Source organism: Lycorma delicatula, chromosome 2 (genome assembly GCF_047948215.1).
Source record: "Lycorma delicatula isolate Av1 chromosome 2, ASM4794821v1, whole genome shotgun sequence".
Classification (NCBI taxonomy): Eukaryota; Metazoa; Arthropoda; class Insecta; order Hemiptera; family Fulgoridae; genus Lycorma; species Lycorma delicatula.
The window spans coordinates 195478117-195494673 of NC_134456.1; the positions used below are offsets into that span (position 1 = coordinate 195478117).

The 16557-nt window shown below is 27.7% G+C and overlaps 1 protein-coding gene across 1 annotated transcript in view; it reads right to left on the reverse strand.

Moving 5' to 3' along the window:
* The window catches only part of l(2)37Cd (general transcription factor IIIC subunit l(2)37Cd), a 32031-nt gene that overhangs the window by 15031 nt on the left and 443 nt on the right, over positions 1-16557 (reverse strand). The window contains exons 2-6 of the mRNA XM_075356943.1: positions 13405-13596; positions 9504-9738; positions 7404-7570; positions 4750-4956; positions 1043-1253 (exon numbers count right to left, since the gene is read on the reverse strand). Of these exons, the coding sequence (XP_075213058.1) occupies positions 1043-1253; positions 4750-4956; positions 7404-7570; positions 9504-9738; positions 13405-13512 (928 nt within the window). The 5' untranslated portion in view covers positions 13513-13596. The remainder of the gene's footprint in view (positions 1-1042; positions 1254-4749; positions 4957-7403; positions 7571-9503; positions 9739-13404; positions 13597-16557) is intronic.

Sequence of the window (16557 nt, forward strand, 5' to 3'; positions counted from 1 at the left end):
TAAAAAAAAACTTGTAGGGCACTTGATCATCTCCAGTCCCTACTTTTGTTTTACTTTTTTCATAAACTATTTTTAGATCTGACTTAAAGAAGCTGGCATCAAGCATTTCATTTTCTTGTTTTCAACTTAGCTCAGTATATAAAACATCACTTCTGGGTTAAATAAATTCTTAAAATGTGATACCCATTCATCAATAAGAATATTACAGTCAATTATACATTTATTTTATCTAAAACATCATATCAGTTTTCAAAAACTTATTACATCCTCTCACTACTCATTCATAATTTAAGCACAATTTTCAACTGTATTTTCTTTTTATTTTTTCACAGTTGCTAGTACTGCTTGTTGCTTTCCAGATATTGCTCTTAGGAAATCAGTTTTCCTAAACAATTTCAATGATTTAAAAACATCAATACGGACAATCAGAATCAAACCAATCTTGTTTATAATGATCATTATTTAAATTATCAGTTATGTGTCTTGTCTTTATCTTTTGAGAAACATTCAATAATTATTTCTAACAGAATGCTAATATTATTTTCAGGACTTTGTTCTGACAACATGCATTTTTGTTTGACATTCAACTTTGCTTGGTGCCTTCATTTTAATTTTAGTAATAGCATACTTGCTATAGGAAAATGATCTCAGATGGTCTCATTGCCAATTTCAAAGAGATTTTTATTTGCACACAAACTTTTTATAAGTAGTTCAATAGGCAAAAAACAGTGTTTATAAAGAGGATTAAAAATTAATTTAATTCTTAATAAATTTACCCACTTTTTGAGAAATACTTTGGATCTCAAAGTCCATTAACACCTTCAATTACTACAAACAAACTTCATTTTACATCAACATTTTGATATCAAATGCAATTGAAAATGAGCAAAATTTTCCACAAAAAATAACATTTTGGGAGAATTACTAGAACAGGTCTGACCTCAATTGAGTTTCAGTCACTATTCCCACAAATAACTAAAAAAAAAGCAAAGTAAATAGAAAAGTAATAAATTAGTTTAGAAATAAAGAAAAAATGTAATACCTCTATTAGGGATTCGATAGTCAAGAGTTTGATAAATTCTAGAAGACGGATCTTTTCTTGGATCATAACCCATACGTACCCACATTACACGAAAAGGTCCAGTGACAAAGTAGTAAGCAACTGTTGGAAGTAAGTATTTTAATTGTTCTTTTGTGTATTTTGTCTCAAATGCCAAAGCAGTTTTTGACCAAACTGGACGCTTTTTAAATAACTATAAAGAAAAATAAAATTAATGAAGTAATTTTATAAAAAAAAATTGTTGTATATAAAGAAATATAAAACACTACTGAAAATAAGATGACATATTTTTAATAATTACATGAAACTAAAACTAACATTATAATAATCCAGTTAATAAATAAATAAAAACAAATAATTAAATAAAATCATCATTATGATAATATCAAGATCAATGTATACTATTTTTAAATTAAAATCACAAACATATTCAAGGATGTGACAAATGTGCTAGCTAACACACAACCATTAAACAGAAAATTAAGTTTACATAAAAAGCAGTAAAAATTCATAAGTAATAAACCATTTAAAGAACAATTCATTAAAAAATATATATATATTTTTTTCCAAAATGTCAAATTTGTTATTATTGTCACTTTCATTTGTAATTTCAATTACTTTCAAGTTAGTTTCTATGTCAGTAATATAGTTTTTATTTATTATTAGATGGTCTGCAACATTAGAAAAACCTAATTTATTGCTTATATAATATCTAAAATGTTTTGAAAATCTTGCCTTAAAGGATCTATTAGTTTTCCCAACATAAATTTTACTGCAATCATTACACGTTTTTTTGTAAATGCCACATAAACTACTAAAATCATTATTTTTCTTTAAATGTTTTATTATCTGGTTTTTTGTTTTATATGTTGGTTTATATTTTTCATTATAAACGTTAATTAAATTTTCAATAATATTATTAGTATAAGAGTATTTCATGTAGGTATTATCAAAGCTACATGCATTATTTATAGATTTCAATGTTGTTACATTAATCGATTTAAAATTTTGTCTTCTATGAATATTATCAATTAACAAGGTACACTCATTTCTTACTGCAATATCCTTATTATTTTTTATTTCTGCATCTAATTTTTTTGCTGTTATGTGTGTAACGTATTGTTCTATCATATTTGTGAATATATTAATCTTGTGTGACCAGGGATGATTCAATTTTCTATTAATAATTATTTTACTTGTTGTAGGTTTCCTATATACATGATCAAAACATTTAAAAATGATTTACTATTAACATATAAAAAACACTTATTTTTCTCCTTTTCTGTTTTTAAACGTAAATTTTAAACTATCATGACAGGAATTGAGATTTTTCAGTATTAAAAGATGTTCATCATTTATAACAGGATTAAGGATAACCAAAATGCCTTCAACATATGGAGTAATTCCATAAATTATTTTATTTTCAAATTCTTGTAAATAAATTTTTGACATGACAGCCGATAAAGGGAATCCCATCAGTAAAGTATTCTCTTGTTTAATATACGTTATTAAATTTGAAATAATTCTGTTGAACTATGTTCCTAATAATGGTAATAATATTATCAATAAATTTTAGATCCTCATTATTATTTTTTGTTATACAAATTGTACAACCATTGTATGATCAATGGGAATAGTAGGGTACACATTGTTGTCATATTTTATCATGCTAGTATTTTCATTTATTGTCAAATTGTTTAATCTGTTAACCAATTCACACCCATTTTTTATATTACATTTATATGGTAAATCAATCTTAGATCTAAGTATTGTATCAATTATTTTAGTAATAAAATAACAAGGAGCAGATTAAAGTTAATTAACGGAGACATTGAGTTAAATTGCTTGTGTATTTTAGGAAGACCAGTAAGTTTGGGGGCAAATGGTTTAAATGGATATAATTTAGTGTGATATCTCAATTTATAATAATAATAAAAAATTGCCTTATATTTTATTATTAAATGTTTTGTAATGTTTAAAAATTTGTTAGTTGGGTCTTTTATTTGTTTAAAATTATTTTTAATTATATACTTTTTCATTAAGTCAACATCGTAATATCTTTAATTAACATAATAAATGGTGTATTTGTTTTATCTGATTTTAGTAAAACACAGTTATTTTCTTTTAATTTATCTTTTACATTATATATTTTCCCCTTATTAAAAAGTGGTTTCTAATTTATACATATATATATTTAATTTTATAGATGATATTACCAATACTATTGTGTAATTTTTCTTTATCTTTGTCAGTATGGTCAATTCTTAACCAAGAAAAGAATATCTAATAATATTAGAATTAATATTTACATGAATACTCTTACACTAAAAATAATGAAAATTTAATTAACATTTATAATAATGAAAAATATAACCAGTATACAAGCTAAAAAACCATATAATACGACATTTAAAGAAACATAATGACAATAATGATTTTAATAGTTTATGTGGTGTTTATAAAATAACATGTAATGATTATGTCAAAATTTATACTGGGAAAACTAACAGATCCTTAAGGCAAGGTTTTCATAATATTTTAAATATTATATAAACAATAAATTCGGTTTTTCTAATGTTGCAGACCATCTAACAATAAATAAAAATTATATTACTGATTTAGAAATTAACTTGAAAATAATTGAAATTACAAATGAAAGTAATAATAAAAATTGGACATTTTCTAAAAACACCATATTTATAAATATAAAGGGAAATTAATCAATCATTAGCCTAATCAATCTACAGACAGAGTTTGATAATGATACTCTTATCAAAGCTGCTATAAATAGCAGCACTTTTGGCAATACAAAGATGGTTAAAAATTTTTAATTATTTGACTACGCATATTTTTTATATATGTAATAACTTGGTATTTTAATATGTAATTTTGAAATTTTAATTTTAATCAACTGATGATAAGGAATTCCTCGAGTGCTATTGATACATAAGGGAGAATAAAAATGAAAAAATAAGATAAGAGCTCTTATTTGGTTCTGTACTGTGGTGGGTTGCTAAATTTTGTTTTTGCTTTTGAATATATATATTGCATACATATGTGTAATATTTCAGCAGAACTAAAATAAATAAATAAGGAGTGGCAAGATTCAACAATATAATATCACATCTGGGGACTTTCTGCTCAATATATTTAGCAGTTTAATATATATCATAAACCAGGAAATGGTTAATATATTCTAGACAGTAAGCTTTTTTGAATTCATAAATCTAAATTTCAGATATAATTAGTTGTCATTTAATGATTTATCTTATTTATTTTTTTACACAATTTAAATCTTAGCTTTTAAAGCAGATTGAATGTATATAATGAAATAAATTAATCAGAACCTATAAAGAAAAATTAATAAAATTATTAAACCAATACACTTTAAAAAATTAAACTTCGTTCAGATATACTCACTCATAAAAATCATAGAAAATGCTTGAAAAACAGCAATTTCAAAAATATTTTCAGAAATTTTTATTATATATAACAGTGATTTTACTTACTGTTTATACGCATATCAATGTTAAAAAAATAACTTAATGAAAATTATTCATTAGAAAGTATAGCCAGTCTGAAATGTGCTTCAACAGAAATAAATTGAATCTATTAAATTTATTTTAACATTGTATTTCATTTGTGCAAGCAATGTAAGATTCTAAAGCAATAATTTTATAAACAATTACCTCACTTAATATTGTATGAGGTTCTCCCGCAAGAAATTTTAATTCTAAATATTTTAAAGAATTAACACGAGGTTTTGTTGGTGCAGCAGGAACATCAAATGTAACAAATACTGCATGTGCAGATCGTCTGCAACGTGTTCTTCCAATTATATTAGCAGGTGTATGATCTGTTTTACTATCTTTTGATTCTTTACGATATAAATAAAGCTGAAAGTAAAAATAGTTAAGTTTATCATCTAAAGAATTACAGTGAATTTCTAAATAAACATAGAACATAAATATATTGGCAAGCATTTATTTTATACAAACTATAATCTATGGTAAATTACATAATGTAATGTGTACAAAAAAGTAAAACATTTGTAAGAATATAAACTAATTTAAAACTATAACAGTTCAGTGTTATAGAGATACGGTAACATTTCAAAAAAACTTTAAACATGGTGAATTAAAAAAAAAATTATAAAATAGCCCAAAATAACACAATTATAATAATCTATTTATTCTCAAATCAAGAACCGGCTTATGCCCGATTAATTACTTTATGATGGATGAATGATTTTAGCATGTGAAATGACAAGTCTAACCCAACTCAAACTATTTACTACAACAATAAGGAAATACACTGAAGTGTAGGTACGTATAAATCAGTGGTTCCCAAACTTTTCTGAGTTGCAGCAGCACTCTTCTTCAATTTAAATTTTCCCATGGTGCGTAAGTAATTGATAAAAACAAATAAAACTTGTGTATCTTCATTTTTTTTTTACCTTATTAACATTAAATTAATAATTATAAATGTCTTGGTTCAATTAATTATGAAGTTTTTACAATATTTTGCAGTGCCCCTGTGAAGAGGCCATGGCTAATTCAAAATATAAATAAGTCCCAGCACAGTATCAAAAATTAAGCCAGGGTGACAAAATTCCTAAAATATATATTCAAGGTAAAAGGATGAAGTATACAGAAAAGATGAGGCTGGATGAAGGGGATGATCAACCCACAGAGAGTGGATGATGATCAACCCATCTTATAGGGGTTTTGTCTTGTCAAGGGTGATCCACAGAGTAAAGTATAGCAAAATTTATTATGAACTAATGTCTCTACCTTAATTTACAGTTAATTAATCTAAGCTTCACAGCAGACACTTATTAGATAGATATATGTAAACGATTATCTACAAGTGATACAATTTCTGTGAGCTGTGCTAAAGCAGCAGGGTTTTCATGAAGAACATACTGAAAGATTATTACAGCTATTTTCTTTATTGTTACCCTATGAATATAAATAACTTTTCTTTTTTTTTGTTTAATGTCTGGCTCCACCGTCAGGTATTGGTTCAGAGGATGAGATGAATGATTTGTAGCATGTGTAAAAATGCCATGCTGACCAGGATTCGAACCCGGGACCTCCAGATGAAAGGCTAAGGTGCTACCACTCATGCCATGGAGGCTGGCACAAGAATTTAAATAACCACTTTCAATAAATGTTTAATACTGTTAGTTTAACTTTGAAAACCTTAAAACACTGAAAATAATGTATTCATTATCTTCCTTTTAAATATTTTATAAAACAAACCTGCTTTTTTAAAAATAAAAAACACTTCTAACAAAACATTGAAATCTCACAAATATCAACCTTAGTGAATCCATTGAATTCAAGAATATAAATAACCACTTTCAATAAATGTTTACTACTATCAGTTTAATTTTGAAAACCTTACAATACTGAAAATAATATATTCATTATCTTCCTTTTAAATATTTTATAAAACTAACCATAATTTTTTTTTTTAAATAAAAAATCTGATGTGGATATAATATGACTGCCTTGTACATCTGTTAAATTACATATTTAAGAGTACATAAAATTTCATTTCATGAATAACTGCTGATTTTTTTTATTATTTTTTATTTGTTATTAAATTATTAAACATTTTTTTACAATCACAGGTTAACAATTATTAATAAGTCAAAATATTTAAATAAAAACAAAATTAAAAAAAAAAGAAAATGAAGTCAAATTCGAACTGATGTGCCCTCCCCTTTTAAGATCAAAATATTTCAATAAACTTTTATTTGATTTTTAACTCTGGAACCAATGAAAATAAGTACCACTTATGATATATCATTGAAAACCTCTTAATGAGGGCTTATTATGGCAGTTAAGAAAAAGTCCAAAATCTAATTTTTTTTGGATTTTGGGCTTCTTTTGGTCCACTCGATTGTAATCAAAAGGGGAGGTGCACAATTAGATGTTACAAAAGTCCTAAATCCAAAATTTCAACATTCTACGGCTAATTGTTTTTGAGTTATGCGAGATACATACATATATATATATATATATATATATACATACATACATACATCATATCGAAACTAGTCAAAATGGATTCAGAGATGGTCAAAATGGATATTTCCGTTGAAACCTGAAAACCAAAATTTTTCACAATTATAATACTTCCTTGTACAAGGAAGTAAAAACACTTCTAACAAAACACTGAAATCTAAGAAACATTAACCTTAGTGAATCCTCTGAATTCAACCTTAACTAATTAATTATATGCAACTAAGAATCATAGCTATTATTATTTAATGCTAAAAACAATGATGATAAAAATTTCAATTGCTTAAAATATATTTAATACAGTTTTTTACCTGTACAGAATCCATCCTTGAAAATGCTGCTGGTGGCAAGAATGGTGGTGCTGGTTCATCAAACCAGTCTACACTTGGAAAATCTTTTGGTACTAGTTTATCATAAATATTTTCAATATCTCCATTCTTATTAGTTTGCATTGGTAAGTATTGAAAATCACATAAAGCTGAAAATGTCACATTATTTAAACAATTAAAATCTTTAAATATCATTTATTAACAAAAATTAAAACAAGGAAATTTTAACTTAATTCAGATGTACAATAAAATTATTTTAAATAGAATATATATTGGTATATTTAAATATACATAAATAAATTTTGTTCAAAAAGATCCCAAATTTGTATAGCACATAAATGGAATGTAATAGTAAATCGTGCAGTACTGTGCCTATAACAAGATTATAACAAAAAAATTACATTTTGCAACATCACACTATCAAAACTAGTAATTGAACTGTGCCTCATTAAGTAATAATGTTTTCCATGTTTTTCAATTATTGAGATGGTTGAATTCAGCAAGCAATGTTAGATTTTGTGTCAAAGTATGTAAAACCTTTACTGAGATGAACCAAATAATGAAAGACTCTTACAGTGATTAATATTGAAGCTATAATATTGATTACAATAAAAATATTTAGGTAATTTAAAAATGTATCAGATGAAAATAACCATCATTAATGATCTCTACTTACATCATTTGATACTTTGATATCTTATACTTATACTTATTATTTAATAACTGATACTTATTAATGAGTTCATTAATAAGTTACAAAGTTGTACATTTTAGTTTAGTTTTAGTTCAGACTGTCCAAAAAAATTTCAGAAAATTTCAAGGCCTAAACTGAGAAAAGCCAAATCGTGGTTGCTCCATTGCAACAACATGCTGAAGAAACATTCATTGTTTATGAACTACTTTTGGTATAAATAGTATTATCTACTAATAAGATAATAAGTATTGATGGTATTATTTAATTTTCAGAAGATAACTTTTCAGATAAAAAAAAAAAAAAATCAGAAAAGAGGGGGCAGAATACTGTTCTGGTGTATTCAATCATGAAATTAAATACTGGTAGAAAGAGTAATGAATGTCTCCCTTACTAAGAAGAAGCAATGTATGGAAGATACTGTTTCATGACAGAGATGAATACACTAACTGTCGCTTTATAAGTGTCCCAGTTTCTGAATGGTTTTAATACAAGCAAAGTATTTGTGATGTGAAGAAACATCAGAGTTTCTTTCCCAGCAAGTAAAAACATACATTACACAGCAAGTCTGAAATAGAAATCGGTAAAGGTGCTACAGAGTTTATCAGCTCACCTGCACTTTGACAGCTCACCTGCACATATTGATATGTAATGGTATATTGAGTTAAGTGATTAGGGATGTGCAACTATTTTAGTATTAATTTACTATCAAGTGTGGTATGGTTGTTCTTAAGCATGGCTATGACTTGTGCTTTGTTACAATGTGATTATGGATCTAAGAGAAAGAATTGAAATAATAATATTAAGCGCTTTCTGTAATTATTAATAGATGTACATTTTTTTTATGCAAATATGTTACATAACCTAAACAGTTGGGATATTCTTGGCATGTCATGTTATTGTACAACAAAAACTTAGTTATGGTAAATTTCTTAAAATGGATAATACAATTAAAACAATTCAACAAATGCTTAAAGAAAGCAAAGACACTTAAAGAAACAATAAGACTTTTTCGAAAATAACAATAATTAGATTTGGTGCATCTATTATAACATTAACTATTATTACATAACACACAAAAGCATAAAAATGTGTAATTTCATGGCTAATGGTAATTTTTTAGGTACCTGTGCTTGTGTGCTTGTTTATAATGGATATTTGTAATATGCAATGTGAAAGAAATAAAGCTTTTAAAACTTTTACGTGAATCTTTGAAATAACAATAATGAATTTGCACCTCATAAGTAGTGAAATTAGACTTAAAATTAAATTACTATTGTCTTGAGTTCACTCAAAATTATGCTAATACTAATAATTATATCCTTCAATGATTAGAAATTAAATTGAGTTAATTTCCTTTTTTTTTATTTTTACCTTCTTCCAGTACTTACTTCTAAAATTGAATGTTGTTTCAACACGCCCCATTACAATTGGTTCACAAATAACATTATTTTCTGATCCTGTCTTCAAATTTGCTGGATTACTTACTTCAGGATTTTTTTTCCTTTTTACTTTAACTTTTAGAAGAAAACTAACAGTTTTTTGCCGATCACCACAAGCTGAACGACAGTAAACATCATCTGGTCTAAATCGTAATTCTAGTCTTCTATTTGGTTTTGAGCAAACCTGTAAAAAGAAATCGGCTTGAATGAAAAATGAACTACTTTATCAATTAATTAATATTTTCAGATACTTTATAAACACAACCACAAATAACCATGTGTTAGAAATCGTCATTAGGGTACAATATAAATGTATTAAACTCACAATCCCAAACAAAATATAATTCTTTTTTCTTCTATAATATACTTTTCTAAATACTAAATGTTTAAAATACAAAGGATTACAGTTAAAATATTACATTATTTAAAATAAAATTAAGATAAAGTTGTTTCATTAAAGGTAGTTACAAAAAAAATACATTATGAGAATTTTGTATACTGAATACAAAACTGCACTTGCAAGTAAGTCAAAGATAAAAATGAAATGTAATGAACTTCTGTAACATACTATTTTTCAGGGGCATTAAGAAAAAAATGTTTAATACAATAAAGCTGTATCACCATATCATGTAAAATTGGTTGTTTGATTTTGTTAAGAAAACAAATTAATCTTAACTGAATTTCATTGAAAACATTAAAGTACACAATATAACTCAAAACATATTAAAGTTTACAAGTAAAACTTTTATTAGGTGAAATTGTGAGAATAATAAATACATCTGATAAGAGCAAAGTGAAAAACCTTTTACTTTTGAAACATTCCATCACCAACTAGTATCGAAAATTGATGCAAGAATTTTGGACCTTAAGAAAATAACAAGATTTTACAATAAAAGAATAACAAGTAGCGGCATATAATAAAAAGTAATAAATAAATAAAACATTACTAAGTACACCTTGCAAAATCTAAGTCTATGTAAAGCAGTTTTGATACTAACAATTGTGAAGCTGCTAAACCTTTTTAATACAAATTATAAACAGGAATTTAATGCTAAACATTAAATTGCAAATAACTCCTGCCATGAAAAAATCATGTTCTAGTGTATGTGACAATAGAAAGAAAATAGCTATATCAAGCAGAACTGCTAGGTAAAACTATCTACATGAGATGATCTAAAATACTAACTGCAAATAGGTAAACTATGAACTGAATAGTGTGATACCATTTAGTATCTCTATTTGGTGCAACTTCATTTAGAAAAACTATTTAATTCAATTACATATACCAACTGATTAACAAAATTACATCAGGGAGAATGAACTTCTCAATATCTCATGAAAAGGAAAGAAGAATCAGGATGCAAAACCTTTTATCTTTTGTTTTCCTCATGCTGCTAAGAGTTGGGGAGTGTTCCTAGAGAAATATTCACATCCCACAGGACTAAAAACTATATTGAGTCTAGCTAAAATGAGTGCATTGGTTTTAGAGGTAGTAGTGAAACATAACAAATCTAACTCCACTCAATAAATTAATAAACTTACTGCAAGTGAAGTGTAATTGTAATTTTAGTAAATGAGATTGATCTAAAGCTTCTAGGCATCAGTCCATAGTTGGGCTTTTTTCTTAATTCGGAAATGTAAGAGGTAGTTAATGTTACACTTTGAAAGTTAAATACTTTTGATCCTATTCATATGTTATGTTAAATGTTATAAAATAGTTAATAAGCCCAGTACACTCCAAGCAATCATAATTAAAATAATAATATAGGCTATGACCAAGAAAGTGAGATTCTTGATCATACCCATGAACTGCAGTTTTTTATACAGGCAATAAAGTACATTTTAGGGTAACCATACAATGAACATCATTTATATTGATATTTTGTAAATTAATTGTAGTAAATAATAATACTGCAATAATCTATCAAATTAATATATTTAAATTTAATTCATACATTATATTCTAAACTATTTAAGTCTCCACATAAAATAACCTGGGGCTGAGGTGCTAATTGGGTAACAGTAGGCCTTCTAATCCCTATTAATAAATATATAGAAGAATCCCCATTATTTTCTTTCCCAACTGAAAGTTGGATTTAAAAAAAAATTACAATTAAACCTAATACAAATTTATAATAAACAAATTTAAATATAAATTAAATTATAATTTAAATTTAAATATAATATAATAAATTTATAATATATACAAATTTTTCATAATATATATTTATTATAAAAAAAAAAAAAAAAAATATATATATATATATATATATATATATATATATATATACATACACAGGTGATTCAAAGAAACGGGAAATTTTGAAAGCTGTGTTGGTAGCCGTGGGCGATTGGTACCACTTGATAAGTGGCGCCAGCCTCTCTAACCTAACCTGCCATTTAGTTGTCATGGATCCTTGGAGTGGTGCGCAACTTCCATTTGCTATCAAAGCGTTTTACAAAAACAATGACAGTGTGGAGGGAGCGCGTAGAGAATTTTGCCGTCATTTTAATCTGGGACAGCACGACCGTGTTCCATCAGCACATGCAAATCTAATTTTGAGGAAACTGGTTCGGCAATGAAAAAGAAACCTCCAGGCCGTGAGCGAACCGTCCGAACACCACAGAATGTTCAAGCTTTACAAGAGGCTGTCACACGAAGTCCGCATCGGTCAATCCGTCGTCTCTCAGCATCTTTACAATTGCATAGTTCAAGTGTTCGAAGAATGTTAGTGAAGGACTTGCAATTCCATCCATACAAGTTCCAGTTCGTCCAGGAACTGAAACCAAATGATGCAGTTGTGCGAGCACAATTCTGTAATGTAATGCTTCAGAAGATAAATGATAACGAAAAGTTTGTTCATGAACTGTGGATGTCAGACGAAGCGCATTTCCACCTCAGTGGATTTGTTAACAAGCAAAATTTCAGATACTGGGCACAAGAAAATCCTACGCAGCTACACCAGCGTCCGTTGCACAGCCAGAAAGTGACCGTGTGGTGTGCTATGTCATCTTACGGTGTTATAGGCCCTTATTTTTTTGAGGATGACAACGGTCTTGCGATTACAGTGATGTCGGCTCGTTAAGTAGCCATGCTTGAAACCTTTGTTGTGGAACAACAAAAGAGATTTCCACCAATTCTTAACACAGCCTGGTTTCAACAAGACGGAGCAACGTTACATACTGCACTAATATCGATGGCAGCTGTATGCCGATTGTTTGGACAACGTGTCATTTCACGAAATGGTGACATTAGATGACCACCCAGATCGCCTGATCTCTCAGCTTGTGATTACTTTTTGTGGGGTGCCACCTTAAAAGCAAAGTGTTCCACAGTAGACCTGCTACAACGGAAAAACTGAAGGCAAAGATCCGAGAAGCAATTGCGGAAATTCCAGTTGAGATGTTACGTCAAACGATGAACAATTTAACGAAGAGACTTCGTGAGTGTTTACGTAGAAGAGGAGGTCACCTGCAAGATGTCATCTTTAAAAAATAAACTAAAATGTATGTATCCTAAAATGGCAACATTTGTACAATTACATGAAATAAAATTCATTATCTAAAAAAAATTTTTCATTAACGTTATTTAATTTTTTTAATTTCCCGTTTCTTTGAATCACCCTGTATTATGAAATATTAAAAAAGTATCATAATTAATTAACATAATGTTTATAATGAATACTTGAAAAGTAACCTAATGGACAAGAAGTTGGACCACAGTATACACAACATAATAGAAAAAACTGAAAAATAATTTTAAAATTTAACTGCAGTAAAGGGATAGAAATTAATTAAGTTGAATATAATTATTAATAATTATCTAAATAATACAGAAAAGATTACTCACCACCGAAATGCTCTCAAGACCTCCAAGAGTGGCTAACATCTTTTCTTCATCATTAACAACACCAGGATAAACCACACAAGTGTACTTCTTCTGATTGAATGCCTCCATTGTTTATTAATAAAAGAATATAATTGACATTAACAGAATATATATTTTGCATTCTATACGGTAAAAAAATTCAACAGGTTATGCCTAAAAAGAAAACAAAATAAATAAATGTAAGATGTATTTATAAGAGTTCTAAACAATGTAATAATTACAACTGTACTATGTTCAAACAGCCTTTTACTTTTAAAATCTTCAAATTAATATTTGTTTAGATGTTTATGCTTAAATTTATTTAGTAATTACACATTCAATTCTCAAGATGATGTAATTGACAGAATGAGTGAAATAAATTGTATGTTTATTTCATAACATGATCTAGTTTTTTGACTGTGAAAAAAATTAATTTTCATGTGAAAGTTGTTTTAAAAGCAAGCTTTTACAATAAATGAAGAACAATTTTTTATAATAAACATTTGTCTGATGACAGCTGAAAAAGGTCAAATAGAGAAATAATATTAAGACTACAGAGTAGTCTTAATATTATTAAGACTAACTAAATAATCACTCTGATATGACTCTGTATGACAAAATCAACAAATTAATTTAGTCAATATACGAGTTATAGAGCTCATAATAATAAAAAAAAATTTAACTTAAGATCCAACAACATAAGTAAAAGAGATTGAGCTTATTCAGTGTGTCTGTAAAATAATGGTGGGGGTTTCAAATGGTGACAGCTTTGGAACAAAGCGTTGTAGAGTGATGAACTATACGTTAAATGAAAGAGAAACACTCCAACTTTCTTACCTGTTCAATAGATTCTGATGCCCTTAAGATATTTTTTCACTATCACACTGATGTTCAATAACAGCATATGGCGGTTCTGTACCCCACATACAAACATTATGCTGATGTAGTCATTCAGAAACATTAAACATTGCTTCGTACAGAAAATGAACTTATTTAAAAAAATCATCATCCAGCTCTAACCTATCCAGAATGTCTACACCAAAATCAAATTGTTTCACTTTGTCCTGTGGATAAAGTTGTAAAAACAACTAAGTAGCAAAATGTTACTGTCTTTTTAACACATTGTGAACAGTTGTTTTGGGAATGCATAACTGTCCAGAACATTTCTGCATGGATTTGTTCAGGGTACACAAGAAATTTATTCGCACTGCTTCAATCGTTTCATCAGATACTGATGGCTGCCCTGAACATGTTTGCTTCAGTAGGCTGCCTCTTTCTTTGAGTTGTTTGTATCCCCAAATGTTATTTTCATGCGGGGGGAGGATTCATTGCACACATGATGGTATTAACGACTAACACATGTTAACTGACTCAACATAGCAAGCCACAACATATATTGAACCTTGCTCAAGACTGCAAACATGAGGACTAACATGTACATGCTGCTTGCGGGTACTGGAAACAATGCGCATGCGCTAGCTTTCATACAGATAAACTTGGAGTGTTTCTCTTTCATTTAACATTTCTCTAAAATGCTTTCTTCCAAAGCTATTACCAATTAAAACCCCATTATTATCTTATGCACCCACTGTATTACAACGGATAAGAATCATGATTGCATATATATTTATATGCACAGAGTATTACATGCATCTTCCCCTATATTATGTAAGAATGTATATGGATAATACAGGGACAGAAAAATAAATATAATGTTTTTGATGAGTTAAATTGGGAGATGATGAATTATCAGGGTAGTAGTTGTAATTTTATAAAGAATAAATTGATTTTTTACTGCAATGAATCATATGAGATCATCATAAATATTTTATCTACTTTTTATTATTTAATAAAAAAAACAGTTTTAAAACAGTTTTTGAATTAATATGTGCAATTTGACTGGTGTAGTATCATTTTTTTTTAATAAGTTGTGTGTATTTACACTACTGTTTAGGTTTCACGATTTAATATATGTGATTTTTTTTTCTTACTATTATTTATTATTAAAAAACTGTATATAAGTGATTTTACACCATTAATCTTAGGTTATGAAAACAATTTTTATTAGAACTGTAGAATACATGAAAAATGTATATATTATTCAGTTTGTTTGAAGTGCATAAAATTGATAATATGATGAACAAATACACACAGAAACATTAGTAAAAATTATGCTAACATCAGTGATAATACATCATTCAACAGTATAATACACAAAAGAATAAGAAGAAAGTATCTGCAATGCAAATTTGGAGTTATGCCAGTAGTGTGTGCTTTCATCTCACTGACTAAGAATGTCATATGTTGACTGCTGCAAAGATTAACCACAATGACTGCCACTGCGGGATCAGATAAATTATGTCTATTCTAATATTAACCATGGCCAATTAATTGCAATGCAATTGAACCTGCAGTTACACTACCATGTACTGTCATGTGCTAACACATCACTATATGAAAATATTATATGATTATTGCCATAAGGATAGATTAGATATAAGTTATGTCAGCTGAGTTATGCTTGTTGTAATATTAACCATGGTCACTCCACTTTCTGTTTGTAACAAATAAGGTCAGTCTTAATAGATAAAAATTTTAACAAGTCTTTAGCACAATACAGAAACACCATATTACCCAATTAGTGTGCTTTATCAGCAGAATTGGTAAACAAGGGGGTAAAATAGAGAAAACCTATTAAAATAGGTTTCAGTCACTTACATAGAGGGTTCGACTTAGTCATCCACAAGTCGCCTGCAACAATAAATATTAAAAAAAGAATTCAATCCCAAACGGGTAATCAAGATCTGATGAGTAAAATTTTCTCCAATTTTTTTGAAGAGCATAAATAACAAAGTGTACATCAGCATTGCTGTGACCCCATATTAATGTATTTAATGGATGTAATTTAATACATACATATATTTATATATATGTATATACACAGAATGTTAATTTTTTCAGTAGTATTTCATCTAACCCACAGAATAAAATTTGTTTATAGAGAAATTGTTTACATAGTGTTCTGAAGAAATCACAACGAAAGGGACAATCGGTAACAGGATCAAATTAAATAAACTGGTTAAAATTGATAAGAGGTGGTTTTATACTGCAAACTACTGACACTATAATGGTTTA